The 27,006-nt window shown below is 38.0% G+C and overlaps 1 protein-coding gene across 2 annotated transcripts in view; it reads right to left on the bottom strand.

Annotated features, from left to right (window-relative positions):
- Nucleotides 1–27,006, bottom strand: part of HHAT (hedgehog acyltransferase) — a 179,687-nt gene that overhangs the window by 89,824 nt on the left and 62,857 nt on the right. For both annotated transcript variants that reach the window (XM_085219315.1, XM_085219314.1), the window contains exon 9: nt 17,018–17,053. In XM_085219315.1, coding sequence (XP_085075441.1) covers nt 17,018–17,053 — 36 coding nt within the window. The remainder of the gene's footprint in view (nt 1–17,017; nt 17,054–27,006) is intronic.

Genomic DNA, 27,006 nt, shown 5'->3' on the forward strand with positions numbered 1-27,006 from the left:
AACTGCTTAAAAAAATAAATAAATAAAAGGAAAAGTCAAAGTAGCAGAGCAAGTACCCTTCTGGATACTGTGAACTTTGACTTCAGTAAAGCTTTTAAACTCAGTCTTTAAAATTTTAGAAGGTACTCATTCAAAGCCGCCTCTATGATATTACCACTGAAGCTGGAAATCTTTGGGAAAGGAAGAAAAGTATAAATAGCAGAAGGTCCTTGTCGCTGAAGAACTGTTAGGAACGCATTCTTTCCATTATCTACTAATGAAAGTAGGAAGAAACATTTTACTTGTAAAAAAAACCAAAAAAAACAAAAAAACCAAAAAACAAAGACTACATCACTCATAAGCACACACACAGTGTTTATTAACAGCATCTATTTGGGCAGATGGTAATCTTTAAATAAACTGAAAGAGAGCAATGAAAGAGATCTCTCATCTCCTCAGATTTGCCAAATGCATAAAAGAGACAACAGCAAATAGGATGCAGAAAGAAAATAGACTGAACAACAAATCAGACTTGGCTGACCACGTCACACATAGGAAATCACCTAGGAGCATCAGAACTAGCAACCAAATTTGGCCACCGCTCTCCATTCTGATTTGGTTTTTTTTTTTTTCCCAAAGTACCTCTGAGATACCTAGAGAATACCACATTACTCTCCAGCCACATTAGCTGCCAAAAGAGCCACTGTGATCTGCAGGATGAATTAAGCGTCAGGAAGATGAGCATAGTTTTTCTTAACAGCTAGACTGCTGAAAAACAGCCCCCAGATGCTAGTGTTCCTGACACAAAACTGTCTCCTGGCACCTTCACTAGAGAACAATTCACTGCCAAAAACCTGCATTAGATTCAGATGCAAAGTCATGGCCTTTGGTGCAATGTGTTAGACAAAAGAACACCTTTATTGTCTAAGTAAAGCAGCTGTCGCATCTATTATAAAGAACCTTTAACTTCAAAATGAACACGTATTACTGCAATAGCAGGCCCATCGGTTTGGATAACAGGTGAATAATGCATCCAAAAACATAGACTACTAGCCTCAATAAACAGCTCTTATCTGTTGTTTTATACAAGATAAAAACCAGCACATTTCACTATTGATACAGTGCTTTACTGTCCAGCCTGCATGATTTACCAGGATTACAAAATCCAGACCTTAGCAAAATACTGACAGCAGAATATATGAACACCATTCCCATGAGCTGAGCTTTTTATCTTTAAGGACCAGGAAAATAGATGGCCTGAAACAACAGCAAATGGTGTCTACATGTTGGACATCAATCGAGGAAGATTCTCACCTAAAAAGATTAATGGGAACATATTACAGAGCAGCCTGTGTGTAACTTGGAAAAAGACTTTCCTGAGACCTCTTCCAAGCAAGGTTTTCCCTTCCTAAATCAGAAAGACAAGACTGGAAGGCTAATTCATTTTCTACCTTTACTTAAATAATTGAGAGATTAAGCAAAGGGACTTTGCTTAGTAAACCTTCAGCATCCAAAGGGGAGCTACAGGAAAGAAAGGGACAGACTCTTTAGCACGGTCTGCAGCTACAGAACAAGGGGAAATGGCTTCAAGTGTAAGGAGGGTAGATTTAGGTAAGATATAAGGAAAATAACTTTTACAGTGAGGGTGGTGAGGCACTGGAACAGGTTACTTAGTCTTGTGGTTGATGCCCTGACCATGGAGACTTTCAAGGCAAGGCTGGATCAGATCCTGGGCAACCTGATCTAGCTGTAGTGTCCCTGTTCATTGCAGGGAGGTTGGACCAGATCGCCCTCAGAGGTCCCTTGAACTCTAAGGATTCTATGATTCTATGATTGTGGCAGTCTCTTGCAAGGGTTCAAAGACAAGAAGATAACCCAAACGTAACTAATTACAGCAGCAACTACACTGAATTCTCTCAGAATCTCTTTCATAGCAAGAAATATCACTTTTCTGTGAAATAATTACCTCTAACATGCCCACCCTTTTCCTAACGTGCATTAAAATTAATGCTTTGACATCTTAATGCCCTCTGCTGCCAAGAAGTCCAGCCTGCTGCTCTGTCAGAACTTTGTCCAAGAACTGCCTTCCACTCCCAGTCATTTCACTATTGATCTGAATTTAGTGGAATTGCTCCTCCAGTCCACAGAGCTATGATTTACCCTTTGGCAGAGTGGGTAGGACACAATACCAAAGCAAATTAATTTTTAGCCTATTTTTACATCTTGCGGCTACAATTTCTGTAAAGCCAAGAAGAATCAAAGACCATCGGTCTTGGAAGCACCAATTGCCTTTAAACGGTGCCTTCTGAGACATTTATGCATGTAATAGAAATAACTAGGTCCTGCTTCCTCCCCTTCCTCAAGCCATGCCAATGGATGAAAAACCCTAAGCATCATTTCCCTTCTTAAATCTATTCAGGGGAAGGAAGGAGGCATTGTGAAGTGCCCTCAGTTAGATGAGATTAGTTGAGGCTCTTCACTTTCCAGTATTTTAAATATAAGCAACATCACATATCGTACAAAAATGCACAGAAAAACAAGCACATACCCCAGAAAGAGACAAAGTTCTGTCTCAAACAATTTGCATAGCAGGAAGAGTTTTTGTTTTTTTCCCTGATTTGAGACATCTAAGCAGATTAAATCAATAAAGCATTAAGAGCATTTAGCAAAGAGTTACACTCACTAAATAGCATGTTTCCCCACGTTCAGCCATTTCAGCAGAGCTGGGATGTGTACTGTACACCAAACACATATGGCAAACGTGCGACACCAAGGAGACTAAAAATACTCTGCATGTTCCTAACTATATGTGGTAATGGTGGATTTTAAAACGGATGGCCTCAGTCCTACTTCCACTTATGTCAGTTACGAGATACGAGCGCTTCTACAAAGATGAAAGACTACAAATAATCATCAATCCCACAATTACTGAAAATACAGAAGCATTTTCCAGAACAAATGTACTGCTTGTCTTCTCATACACAGTACATGTAATAAACAATGCAACTGTCCTCCGTTCATTCTCTTTTTGCTACCTAGTGATGTAATCCATGCTTCCTTTTCTAAGCCCAGTGACTGACAACAAGTATTATCTATTCCTGCGGGGACTGCAACATTATCAGCACTGCTGTGCTGCTGCTCCTCTCCTTGTAGGCTGCCACTAACAACAACTCTTCTGGCCTGAGCTTTCTCACAGAGTTGGCAGGATTGTGCACAAATGCACAGATCCAGGTTGCCAGGTGCTCATATATATTTCATTTAGATCTTTTGTTTAGCAGCAACAACTCAAAAAAAAAAAAAAACACCAAAAAACAAAAACCAACACAGATGGAATGAAATTAAACTCAGGAATAAATTAATTTCATATACAGACAGACCACAAACTGTTTTATTACATATACAAGAATGAAAACAAACAAGCTCCCTTTTGAGGTCCCCTTTTGTTCTTTTGTATATTAAGAAGAAAAAAAAAAGAGTAATTAGACATGTTTCCAAAAAAAATCACACTGCCTTTGAAAATTACAACTGAGATAAAACCAACAAAACCAGGGAAGACATTTTCATCATAATGTACATCTGAATAGAGTCATTTGGGAGCTTTCTTCATTAACATAACTTCCTAAGGGCTAGCAGTAAACTAGAACAAAAAAAAAAAAAAACTTCATGCCCCTTTGATGTTAACCATAACTTAAAAATAAATACAAATGTAGGAAATGTGCTACATATAAAGAATAGAGCTTAAAACATTTCTATTGCTTGTTACAGGACTGCTAAAATATATTTCTGTATCCTTCACAGCAGGTTTTGCTCAAAAGACTCTAATAAGACATGGAATGGCCTCGTAGAAAAAGCTCTCAAGCCTGTTCTGGGAACCCAACAGGCTCAGGTGCATCTCCAAATGCCTCTGCATTGACACAGGCAGCATGGGGAAAATGGAGGAGCAGAAGGCTGTGTGCAGCCACATGACTGCAGTGCTGTCATGGGGGATGCAGGGCAGGTTGGGAAGGCATTAACAGTTGCCTCAAGAAGGCAGCATCAGGACCTAAAGTCATGCAGCCCTTGGCATAGAGACAAAATTGTCTTTATTTTCATAAAACACATAGAAACAGAATGAGGAGTCTTTATCTTAACAGATATGTTACAGGGAAACAACCAATAAAGTACAAGATACAGATCCAATATCATGACATGATTAGCTAATCTTTTTCATTTAATAACGAGATGAAAACACCATTATATTCCCAGGGAAAGAGCCCTAAATCATTTCTACACATAAATTCACAGTTATTCATGTTACTCTATTGAAAAAAAATGAAAGATCTTCTCGCTATCAGCTGGTGTAAAATGTCAAGTACACCACTGATAAAAATACGTAATATCTAAATAAGTCATAACAGTATGTTTCCTGTGTATTGCCCTCAAGAGACATGAGAGAAGCTGGCATGCTGTGACCACTGCCCAGGCTCTGGAGGTCGATGCTACTGCAGTGAAACAATAAATCACCCAGCCAAGACGCATGCTACCTTCAAGACACTGATCATAATCAGCATAAAGATGTGCCGACTTTGTGATTAAATAACTTGTCAGTTTGATTCTAAAAAGCATTTGTGCATCTATAGCTCTAGCAAAAGCATACAACCCTAACACATTTGCTTCCATAGCTGAAATATCTTAATGAAAGTAGTCATTATTTTTCTAATTTACTTCTGAACTCTTCAGAGACACCATCAGCCGGAGCGAAACACTTCTGCCTGAATATTGCTTTCTGAGCCTTTTGTTATAATGTCATGCTTAAGGTGAAAGAAATTTGAGAAAAGTACTTTCAGGCTTTCCCCATTGATTTGGTCTGTGCACTTGAGAGCACTTTATAAAAGCTTGTTTCCCTGCTTCTTGGAGGTGGATCACATTTTCATTTTTCCTCAGTTCAACAGAAGAAGGAAAAAAAACATTTAGAACTGTGAAACAAAGCACAAAAATAATTTGATGAGGAATTAGGGACATGCATGGTACTGGAAGGTAACTTTTGGAAATTGACTCTTGAGTAATACGCCTCTGATCTGCAAAGAGCACCCTTCCTTAAGTGCTGTCTAAAAAGCAACAAAGGTTAATATTTTTTCATATAGTTATTTACCTCCTTGCATTGAAATATCTTTTAACTTGGAAACATTAAGCAAATAAGATCAAGCCTACTCTAAGCAATCTACATATCGAGGTATCACATCTGCAGTTTTGTGGGCATATGCCTCAATTCTTCTCCTCCAATAGAGAATTCACAGACTGTGCCCAGAAATTCAGCCACAAACAAACCAACTTTTTGTCTAGTTATAGCTGCACTAACACAGCCATTCAGCAGCGGCCTTGTAGAATTCAACACTTTGTCCCTGTTAAGACTGGCTTTTGTTCATTTCTTTTTTACAGAAGCGTAATGCTTCCATTCAATTTCTTTACATGAACTCAAAACAACTTCTAGAACAACTCCTTTGGGAACTGGAAATTGTATTAGACAGAATGCAGTACAGTACCACACAACAAAAGCTGAGAGAAAATCATGAGTAAGAAATATCAAAATTATTCATTAGAACTCATCATCCTTAAATTGCTTTTGGCTCATCCAAAGGTCTGATCAGGCCATGCAAAACATCAACAAATACTCATGTCTGGAATCAGGAATCATAGGCGATAGGAAAAATCTTGCAAAGATGAGTATCTCAAAGAACTAGAATCATAGAATCTACCACAGAATCTAGAGATCATAGAATCATAGAAACTAATGCTGCTGCCTATAAAAGCAGAGAAAAGATTTCCAAGGACAGTAACGGAAATCCAGGCAAATCAAATTCTTAAAACCTGACAGTGCAGCACAAACAGAACTGTAATAAAACACAAAATAATGCTTCAGACCAATAAGAATTTTTTCTTCAGCTCTAAAAATAGAGAAGTCAAGAGGTAATACAAGCATTCAGGTAATAGATGTCTCATTATACAACTAAATTAATCCAGAAAAAGAAATATAGCTTTATATTACTGAAACTGATTGTTCATTTGACAAAATAAAGACCACTAACCCTCCCTGCTGAGCTTAAGCTTAATTACTGTCATGCCAACGTATTTAAAATTCTCTTGAAATAATAGTCCACAATTATAATATGAATCTGAAGCATTATCATCAAATCTTAAAATTTTATTTGATTACGTAAGACACTTATTTTGTATTCACAATTTTTATTTTGCAAGGAGTTAATTAGATAGGCACGTAATACTTGGTCAGGTTAAGCTCTACTCTACCCCCATACAGTTGCTCTTATACTTGTAGCTAACTTGTCTTTTAAGCTTGCAGCTACTTTCTGTTCTACGTACCACCTGGAGAGCCTTCTCCAAAGAAATCTCTCTCCAGATACGAGGAAACAAATAAGACACTTTAGGTAACCTTGATCTTTTCATAGTGGAGGCAGTATCCAATTCAAAAAATCTCCGCCCAAAAGGTACAATAATTTTCTCTAATGAATGCTTTGATCCTAATGCAAATTAGCACTCATGTTCAAAATATCAATTAAAAAACTCAAATTATTTTTAACTTGTTTGTCTTATCCAGCTTCTCATAATGGAAAAAAATATACAAATTTGAAGATGACATTCTTCAGAAATGCAGAAATCTATTATCCCTGTTCGTGACCTGCTGCAAATGTTGCATACAGTTATTTGGTACCACTCTTGCTGTGCTACGGATGCAAACTCTGCTACATTGATTATACAAATATTGGTTGCAACTAGATAACCTACCACTTATATTTAGATTTAAAAGCTTAAAATAATGTTTATGGCTTATTTCGTTGGTTCAGTTCAAATCATGATTGGGGGAAAAAACATCAAAAATATAATAAAAAACCACATCTATAGATAGAGAAAGAAGGTAAAGCAGGTTTCCATGGTTACTTTGTTAGCCATCTCTAAATTTACTGTTTACATAGTTTTAAAAGTACAAGACACTATAAACAAGAGAAAATTAAATATTTATTAAGACGTACGTTGCAGAAAGCTTCCACTATATGCTATGTCTGTTTCACCAGCTGACTGTGAAACAAAGCTCTCAAGGAAATACTAATATTGACCAGTTACTGATGCAGCCAACTACATTATTACATAGGACAAATCCTTACTGAACATGCACAGAGGAAACCTTTGATTAAAGTTCATTTAGTAATATCTCACCTGTAATTTATTTTCAATAAAACACAGTCCCTAGCCTCGAGACCAATTATAACATAAGTCTCACTTACGTAAAAGTACTCACTTGGCAGTCAGATAAAACTATCTGATCACCAAAGGCTGTTCTCAAGCTCTAGCCATTTAAACAGCTGCTGTTTTAATCATTTACTTTAATGCAAAACAAGTTCCTCCATCTTGTGCTATCATCCTAAAAGAAAGGTTAATTCTATAACACATTCTTCTGTACAAAAATGTCACCTAAATCAGGTCACTTTTATTTTGATTTCCTGGAAATAAACTTCAGCTACCTCTCCTCTGTCTGGCGAGAGGAATGATCAGCAGCTCTGTGATACCGAAGGCCTTGGGAAATTCCAGCCTGTGCTCAGAAGCTCTCAAGTTCTGTGCAGAGTCCCCAGAGAGTCAAAATTCTGGAGGTACTTTGAAGTTCTCAACGTTTGGCTGTAGACCTCATTCAGTTATGAACTGGAACATAGCCTTAGGTCCTAAATACAAGTTTATCACACAGCAGTGGAACACAAAAAAGGCAGCTAACTCCAATACCGAGAGCAGACCTGATTTCAGTAAATGGTTATAAGAAGTACAGTGCAGTCTATTCAGGTAGCATATAGAGAACAAGACAGGCATACTCTTCTAAGAAGCAACACTTTTTCTGCTGTGTACTGCACCAAACAGTCTACTGGAAACTCTCCCATAGGTAAAATGCTGTCAGTCTACATACTGTCCTATAGCTAGACTTTTACTTTTCATTTTTGCTGTGTGTTTGCAAAACTTTCAATGAACACATGTATTATTATGTCTTTTAGACAATCTGTGAAGCCTCCAGAGAGTAGCTAGTCTCTGTTCCATTGCAGGATCAACTCTACTTAGGTAATTCTTTTACAATATTTGCTCCAGAGTTTTACCACGCTCCAATGGCATTAAAATGAGAAAAGTTATCTGAGCAACTCATGGCTAATCTTTCTGGCTCATCTTTTCCATATATGCAGAAAACATATTCAAACAGAATCACTAATAAAGTTATATATCTCCCTATGACTGGTTAAAAAAAAAAAAATAAGGTCTCTACTTTCACTAAATCACAGAACACCCTGAGTTGGAAGAGACTATAAAGATCATGGTGCCCAAATTCTGGCTCTACATGGGAGCAGAATCCTGTGTCTGAGAGTTGTCCAAACACTTCTTGAACTCTAGCAGGCTTGGGGCTGTGGTCACTGCCACATGTGTGATGCACTCCAGGTTATGGTTGGCCCTTTTGGCAAAATACTGTGCCTCACTAGCAGGTTTCAAATGTCTGTATCTAATGTTTTCAGAGCTATAGTCTAATCCAGATTTGAAAAGCAATTTATTGTACCAAAATGCTAGATGCATTTTAAAATAATCTCTAAATCTACCAGAACTAGCACAGGGCAATACCATTATCCTTATAGCTAGATGAGTTAATATTTATTATATAATATCAGCAGTCACATAAAAAATAGGAGAGCAGTACTTATTACTTATACATTCTGATTCTCTTTACATCTATCAAGCAGGTATTCTGCTTTATTCTATGCTTTTTAAGTTTGGCTTAACATCATTCAACGTAGGCAAGCAAACTCCATTTTGATATTCATGTAGACCAGAACACCAGACCAGACAGAGTGGGGTTTTTCAGCCAGCTATTACATCAGTCAGTCATATCCAGTTATGCTGTATTGGAGGGGAAAAAAAAAAAAAGCGAAATCTTCGGGAAAAGCAAAAAAGAAAAGAACTGTGTGATAAAAAGTATTATCTTGGTTTCTACGGCCCTAGCTCATTCTTCAGTACTGCACAAAGATAATGCAATTACATTTTGGGATATACTAGGAAGCCTACAGCATGTTTCTTTACTATTTCAGACTGTTACATAAAAAAAAATCTGCAGGTTCTGACTCGTGTTCTTCAAAATTATGAAGGTTACCCAACTATTATTTATTTCAGAACTTTAAGCTGGAAGTCTGCATGAGATTTTGATTCACAGACTGTAACCTCTTCAGGAAGCTAAGGAAGAAGTGATCCTTATTGAGCTGCATACCTTAAATAACATTTTTTTCTTAGTTTCTAAAAAAAAAATCACTTTTTTATTGCAGTACTCTATTTGCATTCATAATCTGACCAAGTACAAGCAATTAAGAGTGTGTACAGATTGCTAAGAAAAATTAACATTTCCTTTTTCTTTCACCCTAAATTTATATCTGTGATAGACTGTGATTTCAAATCCAATAGTTACTTCCTGTCCTGTTTTATCATCTGTTCTTGGCGTTATGTAAAGAGCTTACAATAAATAACAACGTTGAGCTCTTATATAGCATTTTTAATCCATAGATCTCAAAGCATTTTACCAAGGATGACTATTATCCTGCTTCACTATGAAAAGAAAAAGCACAGAGACCTTCAGGGTAAAACTCTGATCTTCCTGAATCCCCACTGTCCACAATGAAGCAAGAATTTTACCATACACCACAGCACCACAGGTCAGCCAGAAAAAGTTCCGGGGTTAGCAAAACTGATCCAAGGGATGCAACACCACCCCTATGAGGACAGCCTAAGAGAGCTGTTCAGACCAGAAAAGAGAAGGCTCTGGGAAGACCTGGGAGCAACCTTTCAGTGTCTAAAGAGGGGCTGTAAGAAAGAAGAAAGGGACAGACTTTTCAGCTGGGTCTGTTGTACAGATAGGACAAGGAAAAATGCTTCAAACTAAAAGAGGGAAGATTGGACAGGATATAATGAGGAAGGATTCTACAGTCAGGTTGGTGAGGTACAGGAACTGGTTGCCCAGAGGAGCTGGATGCCTCATTCCTGGAGACAAAGTCAGGCTGGATGGGGCTCTGAGCACTCGATAGAGCTGTAGCTGTCCCTGTTCACTGCAGGGGAGTTGGCCTGGATGGTCTTTAAGGGTCCCTTCTAATCCAAATGATTCTGTCGTTCTATGATCTTATTCTGCTTGTGATTCACAAGAATGCCTCCTGACCCACACAGGCAGTCCTTCTAAGCACTGTACTTACTACACCTTTACCCTGGGCATCTTACAGCTCTAAACATACTAACGTTGCCATCAGCGCCGTAAATAAATGCAGTCAACTCCTGCTTATGAGTTCGCTACTGAGATCAGTGTGATTGCAGCCAGTAACACAGACATCAGGGTCTAATGACACCACCTGCATCTCAAGGTATTTTCACCTCTGGGCTTATACCCTAAACACACCCAATCTGTGGGTAAGTAGATATGAGCAATCGAGTCTCCTGCCTTCTTTATTTTTGTTCCTCGTGCCCATTCTTGCCATGCTGTAGATTTTCAGACTTATAGACTTCCTTTACTCTATAAACTCTCCTGGAACGCTCAGAAAACCTAGAACCAGATCTACGCACTAGAACTTACAAGGGCAAGGACTGAAAACAGCCCGCCTCTTAACAGCCACACGGTTACCGGAGCACCGACCCGACGCTGCACGCCACTGCGCCAGGCCGAGCCCGCCCTCTGGCGGTGCCAGGCCGCCGGAGCTCCGGGGCACCGAGCGCCCGCCGTGCGCAGCCGGGCTCGCTGCTCGGTGACAAATGCTTCTGAGATATTAACCCCAAGGGCCTCAGCACAGGCACACGCTACCGTCTGACAGACATCCTTTGATCCAGCTCCGCTAAACTAATAGGGAAGTTATTTAAAAGAGGCCTGAACTCAATCTCGCCACGCTTTGCCTTCCGCAAACTGCGTATTTCTTGCTGATAGACAGGAGCTGAAAGGCTGAGCAACACGAATAACAAACTGTTTTAATTCACAGTTGCAACACATAAACACAGTGAGATCTGCACCTTGTTAATCTCAACTTCCCCACTCCAACAGTTTAACTTAAATGTCACATTTACATAACATTTACATAAAGATTCCATTTTGTTTATACAAAACCCAGCCTTATTTTTGCAACATGCTCAACGCTAATTTATTATGTAACAACAGATTGTTTTCTCTATTTATACAAAAAAAAAAACCCCTTAATTCTGAGAAGGCATTTGAGAGACTGCAGTTGCTGTGAAGTGATATAACATCATTCTTCATTGTTCTCCGATTTTTTTCCGACAGCCTTGCGTTTGTTGAACAGTGCCCCAAATCCAGGTAAAATGCCTCAATTAATTTTCTGCCATTTCTACAGCAGCTTTTTTTTTTTTTTTTTTTTTTTTTTTAACAGTTCCTACCTCTGACTAGCACACACACAGCAGAGTGTTCAGAGAACCTCTCACTGCAGCCCACAGGAGCTGAGCTCAGAACTTCAAGGGCAGTACGGCTGGATCTCTGCGTCAGACAGTTTTTAGAAGCCTCCAAATACTTCTTAGTTGTTTGTTTGTATCTCTTTAGCATTAACAATGATTTCAACAGCTACACAATTCAGCCTTCTAAACTGCAGAACTGTCCAGCAAAGCTCCCAGGACTCTGCAACGTGGCTGGATACAACTGCAGCGTTGTATAAAAGCATTACTACACCTTTCAGCTTCTCCACATAGAGATCTCTATACAGAAATTCACTGCAGCTATTTTCTGTATTTTAAGCCTTAAAATGATTTTTGCAGAAACCCCAAGGCCCCATACTGAAAGTAACTTTAAACAAGAATGAACTCCTAAGCTAGAGCCACTGCTTCTTTAAACTTTACACCTCAAAACTACTTACAAACTAGACACGAAGCCACTCAGTCACATAGCAATCTAGTCATCGCTATGATGGCCTTTATTACCAACAAGACTACAGTACTGACTTCCTGAGTGCTAATTAATCACAATTTCAAGTAAGTCACTACAAGGGCTGCCTCCAGTATATTGTATCCACATTACAGGACAGGAAAGATCACAGAACGGCCTGGGAGGGACCTCAAGGATTGTGAAGCTCCAACCCAGGCATGGTGATTCCTCCTTCTTGTGTATTGCCTATTCTCACATTGACACATAGACTACATAAAGCCAAACACATCTGCTCCAGATCTCCAGGACACCCAGGCGAAGTGGCACAAAGAAATCTGGCAAAATTGGTTAGGATGAACCTCAGTGGAAACAGATGCAGGCAATGAAGAAACCACCCCTTATAGAGCACCATGTTGTACTCCTAAGGGGAGTTATTGTCTTTGTTTTTCTTAAGGTATCTGCAGGAAAGTGAAGACTGTTATGGACACTTTTTGTAGCAAAAGACTAATGTAATATGCTGACTAAAAGCACAGCCTACAAAGAGAGAAGGGACACGCTGATGGTTAAACTACCAAGACACCATTAGAGGACGAGATAGGACACAGGAAGACAGAATTGGTGTAATCTTACCACATCACCTATTGGCAAGGGTCTGTGAGCCAACCAACCCCAGAGCCACACACTAAAGATTTTGTTCTCAAGACCACAGCCTAGTTTGCTGCAGAAGACAGTTTGGCCACACACTGTCATTCATGCGGTGAGGATGACTCTGTGATCAGAACAGAATGAGCTGAGAAGTTACAGGTTTGTTGTTGTTGTTGTTTTGGAACAGCAGATAAACTGAAAGAGAAAAGTGGAGGAAGGATGTATCCCCGTGGGACTTTACACATAGTGACTTCAAAGACAGAGACAGTTACCCAAATACCTCTATCGATCCTGCTTCAAGATAACTAGAATCTCTTTAGTACTGTGCTGTATATTAGAACATCAATAGCATTTTATAGGCAGCCACGTTCAAAGCAGCAAAGAGACTGTATAACTTCAGCATTATTCGGCTCTCAGAAAACGAACATCTTTTATAAGCTGCACTCCAGCAGAAAATCTGCATCTAGATTTGTGTCTAGTTGTCAGAGCCTGGAATCACCAGTAATAGAATTAAGGAAAGGATGCAATACAAAGCAAACAGGGCTGTTTGCAGAAGACATTGACTTCCCAGTAGCTAGGAGTGTAAGAAAGGGAAAGTTCAAATGTTTAATTATTTTTTTTTAAACAGACATAAAACAGCGATAGCAAGAACTACTTTCCTTCATTGCTCTCACTGAACAGTAAGACTCTCTTAAGCTTGGGACAGCTTGAATATTGCTGAGGACTTCAGCAATTGACTACAGTTCCCATAGAGGTTACACTTCAATAATGACTTCTTGACATCTCAGTAAAGAACTGTGTGTTGTCTTTTAAGAGCGTCTGCACTTTAGAAGAATTTGACTTCACATGATGTGATCTCAGTGGTACCTTCCTGAACAGAGTAGAGTAACAAGGAAAAAAAAGACTTCTTGTTTAAATGGATTGAACAATTAAGTTATTAGATAATTCATTATGTTACTCTTTTGAGTAGCATGAAGATATGAGGAGTCCTATGGGATTCTACAGAGAATAGGAAGCACAGATGAGTCAGCTGATGTCTTTTCCTTGCAATCTTTTTCTTCAAGAGTGCCATATGTAGAACCACTATCACTGTTTCTCTGTGGGACCCCTCTGCCCTTACATGCAGGTATCAGCTCAAACTAAGATCAGTAGAGGCGGCACCAAGTATTAGAATTTGATCCCAGAATCCAAACTACATCTTACTTCACCTAAGAAAACTAGAAAAGGGGATGGTCTTGAAGATTTCTATTTGGAGAATCTTTGTACCTGGAAATAAACAAAACCTAAATAACTTTCAACTCCCAATAAGCTAAAGCACAAGGTGAGCTGTATGTGTTGCTAACAGATGGCTACCTCTGGGTAACGTTATAGGTGCATGGTCCCACAGCTCTTTTCAAAGCCACATCTGCATCCCAATGAATTATTCATACAGTTTCAAAGGCACAGCAGTGCTGAAAGTGGGGAGATTTTTCAAAAGAATCATGCCTCCAGGAACTGTCATTCTTTTCCCTTAATCAGCCTTGCCCTAAAGGAAGCACTTTTTGGCATTAAGACAGTAAAATCTTGAACCTATGAGGAAATTTATTTCATCTGATGCTCTAATCTCAGCACTGGATGAAATAGCTTCAGTGAGCAAACAGCACCTTGCAGACTCTTCCTCTTTCCCCTCTTAACTGCTACCCCAAAAGCTACTCTTATGCATTCCAAATTCTGATAATAAACCCATTTCTCCATATTGAGAATTTAGGAAATACAGGGTTTTTGTTTGTTCATTTGTGTGGTTTTTATTATTATTATCGTCTGTATAGGGAAGAAAAAACAACTATATCTGTACTTGTATGATTTGAATAACATGATTAACAATTCTGCTGAAGCTAAATGAAGCAGTAACAGTTACTTCATTTTATATCATTGTGTGAAAACAGTGGGAAAATGATCTTTCAAACACAGTAGTACATATTTTATGAGTAGTATGAAAACAGTTTTCATCATGATATTTTTCATCAATAAATTATTGATCTTTCCTCTGGGAATTTTCAGGATTCCTGTTTCAGACAGTGTATAATTCATAGATTTCTAACAATTCTGCAACTCTGCTTTTTGTTATTATTTTTATTTTTCACAGAGAAGCACAAGCTGCGAAGATGACTTTGCACAACAGATACTCTGTGAATACAGAAGTCTACAATATCTTTAGAGCAATAACCATTAAAATAGATAAAGACAATGAAGGCAGTAACTTGCTAAAACTCATATAGCAACCCAATGGCAAACATGAAAGTATACCAAGTCCACTGTTCCCTAGTCCAAAAATCAACTACTGAGGAATGGCTTTTTTTTCCCCTCTACATAAAGTAAAATAAACAAAACTCATACTGCTATAATGGAAGGGAACAGTATTTCCTCCTTAACAGTACAGTTACAGTAAATGTGTCTGAGGAATCCCCAAGTTAATAAAAGGAGTAGGTGACAAATAGAGAATGAAGTATTATTAAAGCTATGTCAAAGAACACGCTTGTAAGACCCACAGTGGGCTCTGGAAACAGGACATATTAGTCAAAAGTAAGGTGTTCTACACAATCAAATTCAATGACTATTTGCTATCTAGGGATTATGTGAGCATACAACTCCAGTACCGTATCTCCACACGATGCAAAACAATGCAGTATATTAGAAAAATGCCTTCTATTTTGTGTGGAAGCATTACTAGTGGTTCAGACTTAGTACCTCAACGTTTACTGTGATTCCGCTCTTAGTTAAGAAGTTACCTGCATTCCCTAGAGATCTTGCTGTGCACTGTATTTCTTGTACAACAGTAGCACATTTCTAAATATTTCTTATATGATTTAAATATGTCTACAGATCAAAAATAGATGTGACTAATATTATAGAACAGATATCAGAATTTAAGTATATCGAGTAGACTAAAAACTATATCAACGTATTGAAATGCAGATGTAATGTAAGGGCACTGGTTTGTATGTATAACCTTAATTCAACCTCATTCTTCCTGTAACAAAGGATTACTGGGTGAACTCGTGTTTTGTGGGGGTTTATTTGTAACTTGTTTAAACCACAAAAGCATGATGATCAATATGAGGCTACCCAGTACTCTTCTCTGCAAGGTATGCCTTTTGTATTGCTATCTGAATGGCATCCAGACTTTGTATAGATAAAGAACTACTATCATTTCCCTGGATGTTGCCATGTTGCTGGCAATCTAGAGGAGAAGCTATATCTGAAAAGGGTATCTTTGATTCCATAGAGGACTACATGAAAAGAGCACTTATGAGTGATGCTGAACCTACGGCAGTGAAATCCTTCTAGGCACTTAACATACTATTGGAACTGAATGCTTCTTGTAAAAGCTCAAGTTCAGAGCATTTAGCTGGGTACTGAAAACATTAGAAAAAAAAAAAACAACAAAAACAAATATGTTTTGAGTGCATGACCAGAGGGGTGAAAAGTAACCAGGAGTAGTCACCCAGGGTCAGAACTCTGGGAGTCAGCGAATCAGTGCTGCCTGCCTTAAACTGCAAGGATTCAGACCTGTGAGTGCTCAACAGAGCCTTTATCCACAGTAGCCTACCAGAATGAATTCAGCACCAGAGCAAGGTCAGCAGCATGCTCTGGTTCACACACTGGGTTAGTCCTCCCAAGGTAAAAGCCTTCACAGATAGAAATGGTACGAAAAGTGACATTTTAGTGGGATGAAATAACTTACACAGAATTCTATAAGGACCTGAGGACCACTGCAAACTTTGCCATCTTTTGAAGTACACATTGCATTTCTTTAAAAACTCAACTAGATAGCGATAGGTTTTTGAAAATGAATGCAAATACATTCTCAGCGAACTCCTGAGACTTTGCTCACATAAAAGAAGTCCAAAGAGCAAAAAAGTTCCTCACAACGCATTCAGATGCATTAACCTCCCTTTTCTTCTTGAAGCACCCTGCTTTAATCATGGCATTCATCCAAATGTCAGTGAACAAAATCCACATCACTTCACATTTCTTATTCATCTTCAGAATATAGCCCATCTTCTGCATCCAATCAATCAAGCTTTCTATTAAGGAAAACAAATCTTTCCCCCATGGAGTCACAATTGTCTATAAAATTCAAGGCCTTATTAAAAATGTGAAGGTACTTGAGTACGCAGAGGGCGAAAAAAACCTTTAGAAAATGTTCTGTTTTCTCCAGAGCAAGAAAAAACAAGGTAAGGAAAAAAATATATTTCCTCAGAATGAGTGGAACTCATGACATTTCTTGATTCAAGGTTTTCCTAAATGACTCCTAAAGAGGTTCCTTAGGAGTTCTACATTGTGTTACACATCCAATTAAAATTGTGAAAGTTTCTGAAATATAAGCAGCAATCTTACCACAGAAAATGTCGAATAGTAACAAAGTTAGATGGCCATCTCCACCAATAATAGAAACACTTTTTGATATGCACTTGCAATTCAAAATAAATATTAGCTTACCTGACCAGAAAGCGATGGAGCCCAACATCAAAACTTCTGTAAGATAAAAAGATGCATTGTATATTAATTATGAAAAAATACTTCTTAGTCGGGTATTATATAAACACAGTATTTCAAAATAATTAATATTATCCAAGAGAAATGTAAAATTATCATGCATAAAACCTAAACAACAGCAGCTTAGCATGCAATTTCCTTTTTGCAAGGACGTGACATTTAAAACGATGACCATATGAAAAGATTTAGACTCACATCACAAAAAGCTTACTTCCCTTGAGTATTTCTTCAGTAAAGCAGTAACATTCAGAGTAGCGTAACACACAGAGAGCATAACTTTTAATTACTGGAAATAATCTTTTATAGCATCCTGATGACCAGCAAGTTTACTTGATTCCTGTCATATACTCTATCTATATATTTCTTTCCTTTGATGTGCTTTGTACTGCAAAAGGCACAGAATTGCTTTGCTACAGAATAATCAGAGTCCCCTTATCACTCCTCCAGATACAGAGACTACACAGAGATATGAGCCTTGCAAGAATATTCCTCACAAATCTGGGGAGGAAAATAACTTTGATGACTTCTGACAAAGTACAAATTAAATCACCCTGAAGGACAAGAACCTAAAAACCTGGGGGGTCTTACAACATCTGCAGGCTGTTAATACCACTGCTTTTTCTCCTTTTCTGAGTTTCCTCCATTGATCTGCAAGCTCAGGAGGAACAAGCTTCTCAACCATGTACAAGCAAATCCTTGACACTACAGGAAAACTAAACATCTGTTGATTTCAGAAGTGTACCTAATGTCTGAAGTGTGACTTTTTTTTATGGGACTACCATACAATCCCAGATTAATAGTGTGCATAACAGTACAACTGGAAAACACAAACATCTTATTTCAGTGCTGAACTTGCTCTGAAACGGTCTTGCATTGTGTACACAATCTGAAAGCAAATATTACGCACTTGAGCAGCTTGTTCCAAAAAGACTAATCAGTCATTTGAATTCAATATGATTTTATTTTAGTACTATTGCAGTGTGCTGATTTCTACCTGAAATATCAAGAGAAATCAGATACTGTTAATTAATGGCATCTTGATAATAGTGGAGAGATGATGACCTGAAGGAATTCTAGGAGTTAACATGGAGGACAATTCTAACAAATCAGCAGGGTAGATAGTAGCGCATCAAATTTCTCTTGTAGAAACTGCCCGGGATAGAAACAGCATTCTGCTAGGGACATGAATGTGGTCATCATTAGATCTTTATTTCTTATTCCTTTCCTAAAAGTTCCCAGTTTCATATTGTTGTTACATTACTGTGTAGTTACACTGCATAAAGTGCATCCTCTTATCTTTCTGCATTCCTCCTGCTTGGAAGCATGCTGCAGTTTGGCTCCTACTCACCATTAAAATAACCTGTGGTGTACAGAAGCCTTAAGCATCAGAGCTGTCCACAGTCCATATTCATAACTCTGAAAGCCTTTTGCTCTTAGGACCACACACTTCAGTGTTCTTGTACAGGGACAGGGAGAAGAGGAAGCTGGTACAGCTCCAGAGAATGACTGTATGGTAACCAGCTACCTTAGACATCCTTAGAGAAGCTCATCTTTCCAAGTACTACTGGCTACCTCTGATAGCAATAACCACATCTTCTATCTTCTTTATCTGTGGCTGAACCTTCTGAAGAGACAAAATAAATACTAGATGTCTTGAGAACAGAGATGTGGAACATCAGTATATCAGCTTCTGACACCGAAATGAACGTTGAAGAACTTGGCTTAGAATAGGCACAGTAACTCAGTGGTCCTGCTAACCTCAGATGTTCAAAGCTGATGCCCAGTGGGATGGACAAAACTAAGGCAGAGTGAATTCAGATAGGAAGGGAGAAAGCAGCATTTTGCTGTAGACTTGTGTCATTTTTTAACAAAATAATACTCCTATTAAAAGATCTATATCATCATTATTTCATATTAGCTATCAAAATTATTTCCATGAAATCCACATTAAAAATAAACAGGCAAAGAATCAATTTATTGGAATAAATGAAAAAGGTAGAAGAAAGATCAGAGCCTCCCCTTAGCACAAATCAGCACAGACAGACAGTCTTGTCATTCCTCAGGTTGATGCTCTGCTGACCATGTAAGATTCTCAATACTCCACTGTTTAAGTAGTACTTTAAAGTATTTTAACTACACAACGACAAACAAAAAGATGCATATTTGCATCAGAGTGTGCATCCATATCTCAAAGACATCACAGGACAGTATAATTGGTTAGTTTCAAAAGCAAAACCAATGATACTGTATGTCTCAAACTATACAAAGGAGCACTCAGTGCATTACCAGTAATCCACAAGGCTATGGATTTGGGTACATACATTTTTAAGCATCTATAGAGACAAAGGCAAAAAGACTAAAAAAAAAAAACAACTAAGATTTCAGGAAGCTAGCTTTGACAAGATACTACCACACAGACACTTTCAACTGTTCTGCTTATTCATATTTAAATGCACACTGCTTTTGACTCTACAAGAAAGTGAACTGAAAATACAGTGAGACAGCAATAGCAACAGATCTGGTAGAAGAAATTAATCTCCCTGTTCTCAGACAAAAAAAATCAAAATGAAATAAGGTTTGCGTAACAGTTTCTGAACTGCAAATTGGTAATCAGAAAATAAGCAACTTTAATCATAAAAAAAAAAGAACAATCACACTGCAACTGTATTAATAATTTCATAAAGATCCCTTCAACATCACAGGAATCCACCTATAGATGGGTGACAGGATGCCTCCAACAGTTAACTCAGAATTAAGCCTGGCATATACACATGGATGATTATTCTATAAAGTGAAGACACTTATTTGATATTTATCACAATTTACAATCAACTTCACTCAGTGTTGAGCTTGACTTCAAAACGTAGGATTTATGTGGTAGCCCTTGCACTTCAGGGTGCCACAACTACATTAAGTTTCTTCACAAATCCTTTTTGAATCCTATAAATAGCACAATTTTACAAAAGAAAAATACATTTTAAAATAACAAAGGAAAGGATATCGACAGCAATGAGTAAGAAATGATTTGCCAGCTGAACTCTCTATACTGCTCAAACATCAGTAACATAATACACCTTTAATTTTTTGAGATGTAAGTGGTTAAATCTAGTTTATCTAAATAGTAGCAGTAGCCTCTGAATGGGGTATCTTTCGTATCTTAGCTTGTTTAAAGGGGGTATTATTTCATTTCCACTTCATAATTTACAGAAGGAAGGGATGCCATCCAAGGGACCTGAAAAAGCTTGAAAAGAAGGCCTACGTGAACTTAATGAAATTCAACAAGGCCAAGTGCATTTAGAATGGGGTAATCCCAGACATATACAGACCAGGAGAACTCATTGAGAGCAGCTCTGCAGAGAAGGACTTAAGGATTGTGGTGGATGAAAAGTTTGACACGAGCCAGCAATGTATACATACAGCAGTATCCTGAGCTGCATTCTGGCCTACATCCTGGCCAGCAGGGCAAGTGAGTTGATTGTTCCACTCTGCTACACCCTCATGAGGTCCTATCTGGAGCAATGCAGCCAGGCCTAGGGTCCAAGACAGACATGAAACTGTTGCAGGTCTGCAGGAAACCACAAGGATGATCAGAGGGTTGGAGCATCTTTCCTGTGAAGAAAGGCTGAGGGAGCTGGGCTTGTTTAGCATGGAGAATGAAGGCTCTGGGGGGGACCTAATTTTGCTTTCCAGTTCTTAAGAAGAGCTTACAAACCTAATGGAGACTGACTTTTTACATGGGCAGATAGAAACCATTCCCCCTTGTCCTATCACTAACTAAAAGAGGCAAGATTTACATTGGATAGTAAGAGGAAATTTTTTAGTCAGAAGGTAGTGATACACTGACACAGGCTGCCCAGGGAAGATGTGGAGCCCCATCCTTGGATGCATTCAAGACTAGGCTGGATGGGGTCCTGTGCAGCCCGAGCTGGTGTGTGGCAACCCTACCCACAGCTGGGAGTTGGAACTGGATAATCTCTGAGGTACCTTTCAACCTAAGCCATTCTATGATTCTATGATAATCACGCTAGTCACTGCAGGCATTTTGATATTTTCTTAATAAAAAGTGTCTTTATCTGAAAGTTTGCATTTTGAATCACAGTTCCGTAAGCAACTTCAATGCTTTTGTTAAGCATGGAAGTTTTAGCTTCTGATACATTTCAGCAGAGGATTATGCATATAATCCTCCACAATCAAATGCATCTTTTCCCAACATCTTAACTAGAAGTCAGTGATTAACAGTATATGTATGCTATCCCTACAAGGTCCTTTTCCAAAACAAAATCTTTGAAATCTATCTGCAAGGAAACACTTCTGTCCTCAAGGTATGGTTAAAAAATGATTTCACAGTGGTGTGGTGTCCGCTTGGAAAGCTAAACGCACAACACAACAAGCTGCCTCCGAATTTGCATTCAGCACAAGGCTTAGAGAAAGAAAAAAAAAGGAAAAGGTAGAAACATGCTGATATGAACCACAGTCAATAGCAAAAGCACATTCATTAAAAAATGCAATCCTGATAACTCCTAGAAAAACAAGTACAAAGCCTCTCTTTTCATCTCTTTATGTGATCCTTTTCCATATAACTTTTAAATCTACAGAAGTTATGCCACCTTAAGTTAGTTAAGGATCTGACCCCACAACTACAATCTCTACACAATCTCCGCAGCTCATTAGTTGTACTAGGCACCACTGATCATGACTCTCTTTGACTTGTTAAAAGATCCCATCTCATGAGGTTCAAGTCTGAGATCCCATTCTCAATGATTCACAGCAGGGGACAGGAATCAAATCCTAAAGAATAGGAAATAATTACTTTCAGGAGCAGAACACCCTAACAGGTTCCCGATGTGCACCCATCAAGACGCACAGGCTTAAGGGCCAAAAGAGAAAGCCATTCAAACCTATTCCTTAATGATTGCAACATAATAAGTGAAGAAAACTAGCAGAGAAAGCACAGTTTCTTCTGCATCAAGGCAAGGTATCAAGATTACAATATATCCAACACTTACTGAAAAAAAAAAAAAAAAAAAACTTGCAGATCTTTGCTGCAGAAAACCAAGTACACTTTTGATATGGAAAGGACACAAAAAGAGCTGTTATGGTTAAGATGGGGTATATTCCACACATTTTTGAACAATCGAAAGTTCATCATCCTCTCAGGAGCAATATCTTTATAACTGTGGAGCTCCTGGACTAGAATAATCTATGCTGTCAGAAACGTCAATATTTTTATTTAAGAAATGAGGTCATTTGTTTGCCTATGCCAGTTCTGTTAAGAGCCAGCACAACATTTTCTCAGCAACTAATGCACAATTTAACAAACTGCACTGACTGCATGCAAAGGGAGAGTGATACCATTTTACCTTTGGGCTCTACCTTTGGCAAAGTAGATCTATAGGGACAGTTTGCCACTTGTGAAGCATTCAAAAATCAGAAAAGTCTACAATCCCTCAAAGCTAGAGAATGGATTGTAGACCAAAATATCCTAGAGAGCTTAAAAATAGTCATGTTACCTCTGGAATAGGACCTAATGTTGTAATTTCTGTAGGTAGGAAAACAAGGAGCAATTCTACGCCATGTTTCACTGAAACAAGCACAATATAGCAATTGCACTGGGATCTCTTCCAATCAGCAAGATTTGTAACTATTTGTCATGATGATGACACCAACAAGGGGCTTGCTATGTATTACAGTTTCAGTACTCTCTACCCTGAGGGTATTCTCCATCTCTCAGAAGAAGCCTTTAAGTTTTGAAACATTTCAGCAAAGGTGCTCAGCTCCTCCCATTATAAACATGGTTAAACTTGACCTTACAAAGTCCAGCTCATTCACATACCCTCAGAGGGTATGTTCCACGTAAGTCCAGAAAAGCATTTACAAAACCAGCACTTCCATTAAGTCTTTGCAAATAAACCCCACATTTCATCAGTGAGTTGCTGACTACGCCTCTATACAAAAGAACATTTTGCACTGGAGACTGGAACATTATTGAACGATAGCTGCTTTCACTGACACAAGGTTTTTAAAAGGCTGCTTCACTTGTTTCTCAAGCAATGTCTTGGAGTAGCAATGCCCGAAAGACCATGTAAACTGATGGATGTTCCTCCATTTTGGAGTGCTAAACTTCTTTTCCTGCTTCTTCTGTCTCATCTAACCTTTCCTGCAATGCTGTCTCTGGCAACTTCCCTACTCAGCAACCTTCAAATGATGAAGGCTTCTAAATCACAAGTAATTACAACTGTGCAGTATAAGTCTGAAAAATATTTTGGAGCCTTGTCCAGTGAATAATATGATTATAGGGAAAACAGATACAAAACTTGGGTAAATACTTTGCTAAGGTCTATAACTTTAGTGTCTCAATTGAAGAACTACAAATTTTTCCTACAGCAAATCCTAGAGAGGTTTGACTTACAAGCTTGTTTGTTTTCTTTTTTCTCCAAGTAATGACTGCTACCAACTGATTCATCATCATCTTCATTATTAAATAAAGACCTGGGAAAGCCATCCATAATTTGTAGGAGACACCTGTGTCTTTTTACAGCTTGCATGGATTCAGACATGCTATTTTCTGCTAGGTTACTCAAAGCTTACACTTTCATTGCAGAACTTCTCTTTAGTGACAAATAGCACGCTTCACTGTAAACAAAGTAATTGGCACTGTGCTTGGAAGAACTATTTAGAAAGCAGATGCCCAACTTCAAACAGAAAAATGACAATTACTGAGTAAAAACATAGCAAGCATTGAAAATATTCAAGTGAAAAGACAAAGCTATCTATTGTTGATAGTTTTTAAAATGAAGATAGGGAAACACATGATGAAGAAGGTAATACTGACAAATGAGATCCAATACAACAACCCTTAGCAAGTACTTATCTATGATTCAAATTATGGAATATACTTTTGAACCCAGAACCTTGAAAGCCACATTGCAACGTTTTCTGGGGACTCGTGCTACACACAACTACGATGATCTTCAGCCTCTTAACTAGAGCAAGACACATGGGGAACTCCATCCGTACGCTGATAACACCATTTACTCCCTGATACAGTGCTGAAATTAGGAAAAAAACTGCATACTCTTCAGGCTCTGCAATGCATTCTTTCAAAATGAACTGTAGGAAAATATCTTTTCCTTTTCAAAACCAAAACATCTCAGTCATACCATAAAACATACAACAAAATAAAACCTGGCTCAACCCAACTAGAAAGTTGTTTTTCCAAGTGATCTGAATGTATTTTTGAAAACCAAGATCTTAAGTGCAAGTTTAAGCCTGGGTCTCAATCTTCAATAGGCTGTCCTTTGTTTATGAGCTGCGATTTTAAGCTTTAACTATCTGCAATGCAGCAAACCAGTAGTAGCAGCTTTCTTTTCAGTGTAAAAAAAAAAAAAATATATATATATATATATATATATATATATATATATATATATATTCAACCAAGATGGTAAAAAATCCATTTTATTTGAAAGAAAAAATATGAAGCCTGTCAAATGCTTTTATATCACATGTCTGACCAACAACTTTTTGCTATGGTAATAATAAATGGAACTTGTATATGCATAAAATATATCTTCATCATATTCTCTGACGCTTAAGGACATACAGACATCTTAACACTTCATTTTAGATAAAACACTTCCAATTTCTGATCTATTTCTTCCTGAAGTGATTCAGCAATACTAAGTTTCCTTTTGGTTTCCTACATTATTAGAACAATCTGCACTAACACTACGTTCAGCACATCCTGGATATCTCCATCCTTAGTTTCAGTTCAGTGCTGCGTGGCTCTGGCACCAATAAGATGCACACGAAGCATATGCCTCACCTCATAAAATAGCACTGTAAATAAGTGATGGCTTCAAAGCTGAATAGAGTAAACTTTAAATCTTCTACATGCAGTAAAGTTTTCTTCCTGCATGGAGTCACAGGGAGAGAATAGGGCTTTCCATACCTATGAGGATAGAGAGTCCCCAGTGAAATCCCAACCCAGCAGCAGGAAAACCCTCATCAATTTCAATAGGAACAGTAATACCTGGACTGACTTTGAGCAAAATGTAGGCTACGGGCTATGGTTCAACTTAAGCATGCATTTTGTTATGGACACATTCACCTTTGAAAACATCAGTGAGAGTCCTGGAGTTAGATCTGTGGCATTCAAGTTAGCAGCTGGTAGCTCAAGTTGGAGAGCTGTACAACAGAAATAATTTAAATTTAATTAAAGGATGGCCCCAGTGAGAAAACTTTTTCACGAACTGCATAAAAAGATTTCATAAACTACTAGTGGCCTCCAGCATACAAATTAGATTACTAATCTAATTTGGTTTGTTGTTTCATTTCAATTAAAACACTCAACTTGTATTCTAGCTGAAAGTCTGAGTAAGGCATTAATGATTCCAGGCAGTGATTTACTTTTAAGCAATCTCCTGGCCAGAGACCCAAGCACAACTTCGAGCAGGCATCAGTCATTTCTAGAATAAATATGAACTCATACATAGGTCTGGCTACATAGGAGGCTTTAAGAAAGAAATTACTTCTTGTTTCTCAGGTATGCCTCTCATTGGATTTTGGCGATACACCTCAGCAGACACCTCCTTAAAAAGAGCAAATCTCATTCGTATTCTGTTAATCTCTCTTAAGACTCTTCAGAAGAAATACTACTTTAATTTCCTGCCTTCCCTGGCTCTTCAGAAATCTGCAGTATCTCCTGGAAAGCAGTTGAAGCCTAATGCCTGCCCATTACTGGCAAACTCCCATAGGGTGAGATTTCCTTCAGTTTTCCTTGAGTAAGGCTTGCCAAGAAGAGCAACCATCCAATTACAAGGAGAGTTCTCTAGCCTTGCTGCAAATGGAACAAAGTTTATTAATAGCTATTATTCATTTTTCTATAGTGGTTGCGAGCAGACAAAGTGCTGTTTGCCAAATGTGTGCAGTAGTAATAGTCTGTATCTACACTGATCTCATGCTTAATATTAGAAAAGATGGGCTTCATCAGTGATAAGCAGTAGGTGGGCCTGGCATGTTCATTGAAAAAGAAAAAAAAAGCCAAGCAATTTCAAATTTCAGTGTCAAAGCAGTTACTACACAAATAAAATTCCAGTAATTATGCAATTTAGACACAAGACCGATTAAAGCATTTTGTTATGACCTCTTTTTGCACTCCTAAGAGACAAATAATAGATTTTTTTTTTCCCCTCTACTGAAGAGATTTAAGGAGGCTTTTAAAACTTATAACTAACAAATTGAGCCTTATAGTAGGCAAGTGGAACTGTAGCTTGCACTAATTTAGCTGATGTCAGAAGCAGTTAACTGTTATCTCTGTCAGTGAGGCAGTGACTAACAATCCAGAACTGACACATCTTTCATGGGCTCAGGTGACTATTAGCTAAAAGGAACACATCACAGACCTGTCTGGTTTTAAACATCATAAACGTTAATGAAAAATGTAACAGGTCAGTAAATTAAAAAAGATGTTATTTTTCAACTTAGAAATATATTATTTCAATACCAAAAAGCATGTAACAATTCTGTAGTTAAATGAACATCCAGCAGCTGGACAAGCAGCTTAAGTACTCTGATATTGGCATGTAGGCTTCATGTTTGAATGTTGTGTTTATATCGCATGCATGATATGATCCAACAGTGAACATCAAAATTAGAAAAAATTAGTACAAAGAATATTAAGTAACAACCACACAAAGAATCGCCTTACGCTAGTGAAACTTCCAAACACAACTACAGAAACCAAGGCTTGGATACAGTTTGTTACAATAACATTTTTGAGTGCTGCTAGAATTTGATCTCCTAAATAAATAGAAGTACCTGTTAGGGTAGTATAATGAACAAAACATAATAAACAAATGCATAATATAAATATGACATAAGTAGCATATTACATGAGAAGTCACGTCATGCGATATTATCTGTATCTGAAA

This window comes from Meleagris gallopavo, chromosome 2, assembly GCF_905368555.1.
Source record: "Meleagris gallopavo chromosome 2, MGAL_WU_HG_1.1, whole genome shotgun sequence".
Lineage (NCBI taxonomy): Eukaryota > Metazoa > Chordata > Aves > Galliformes > Phasianidae > Meleagris > Meleagris gallopavo.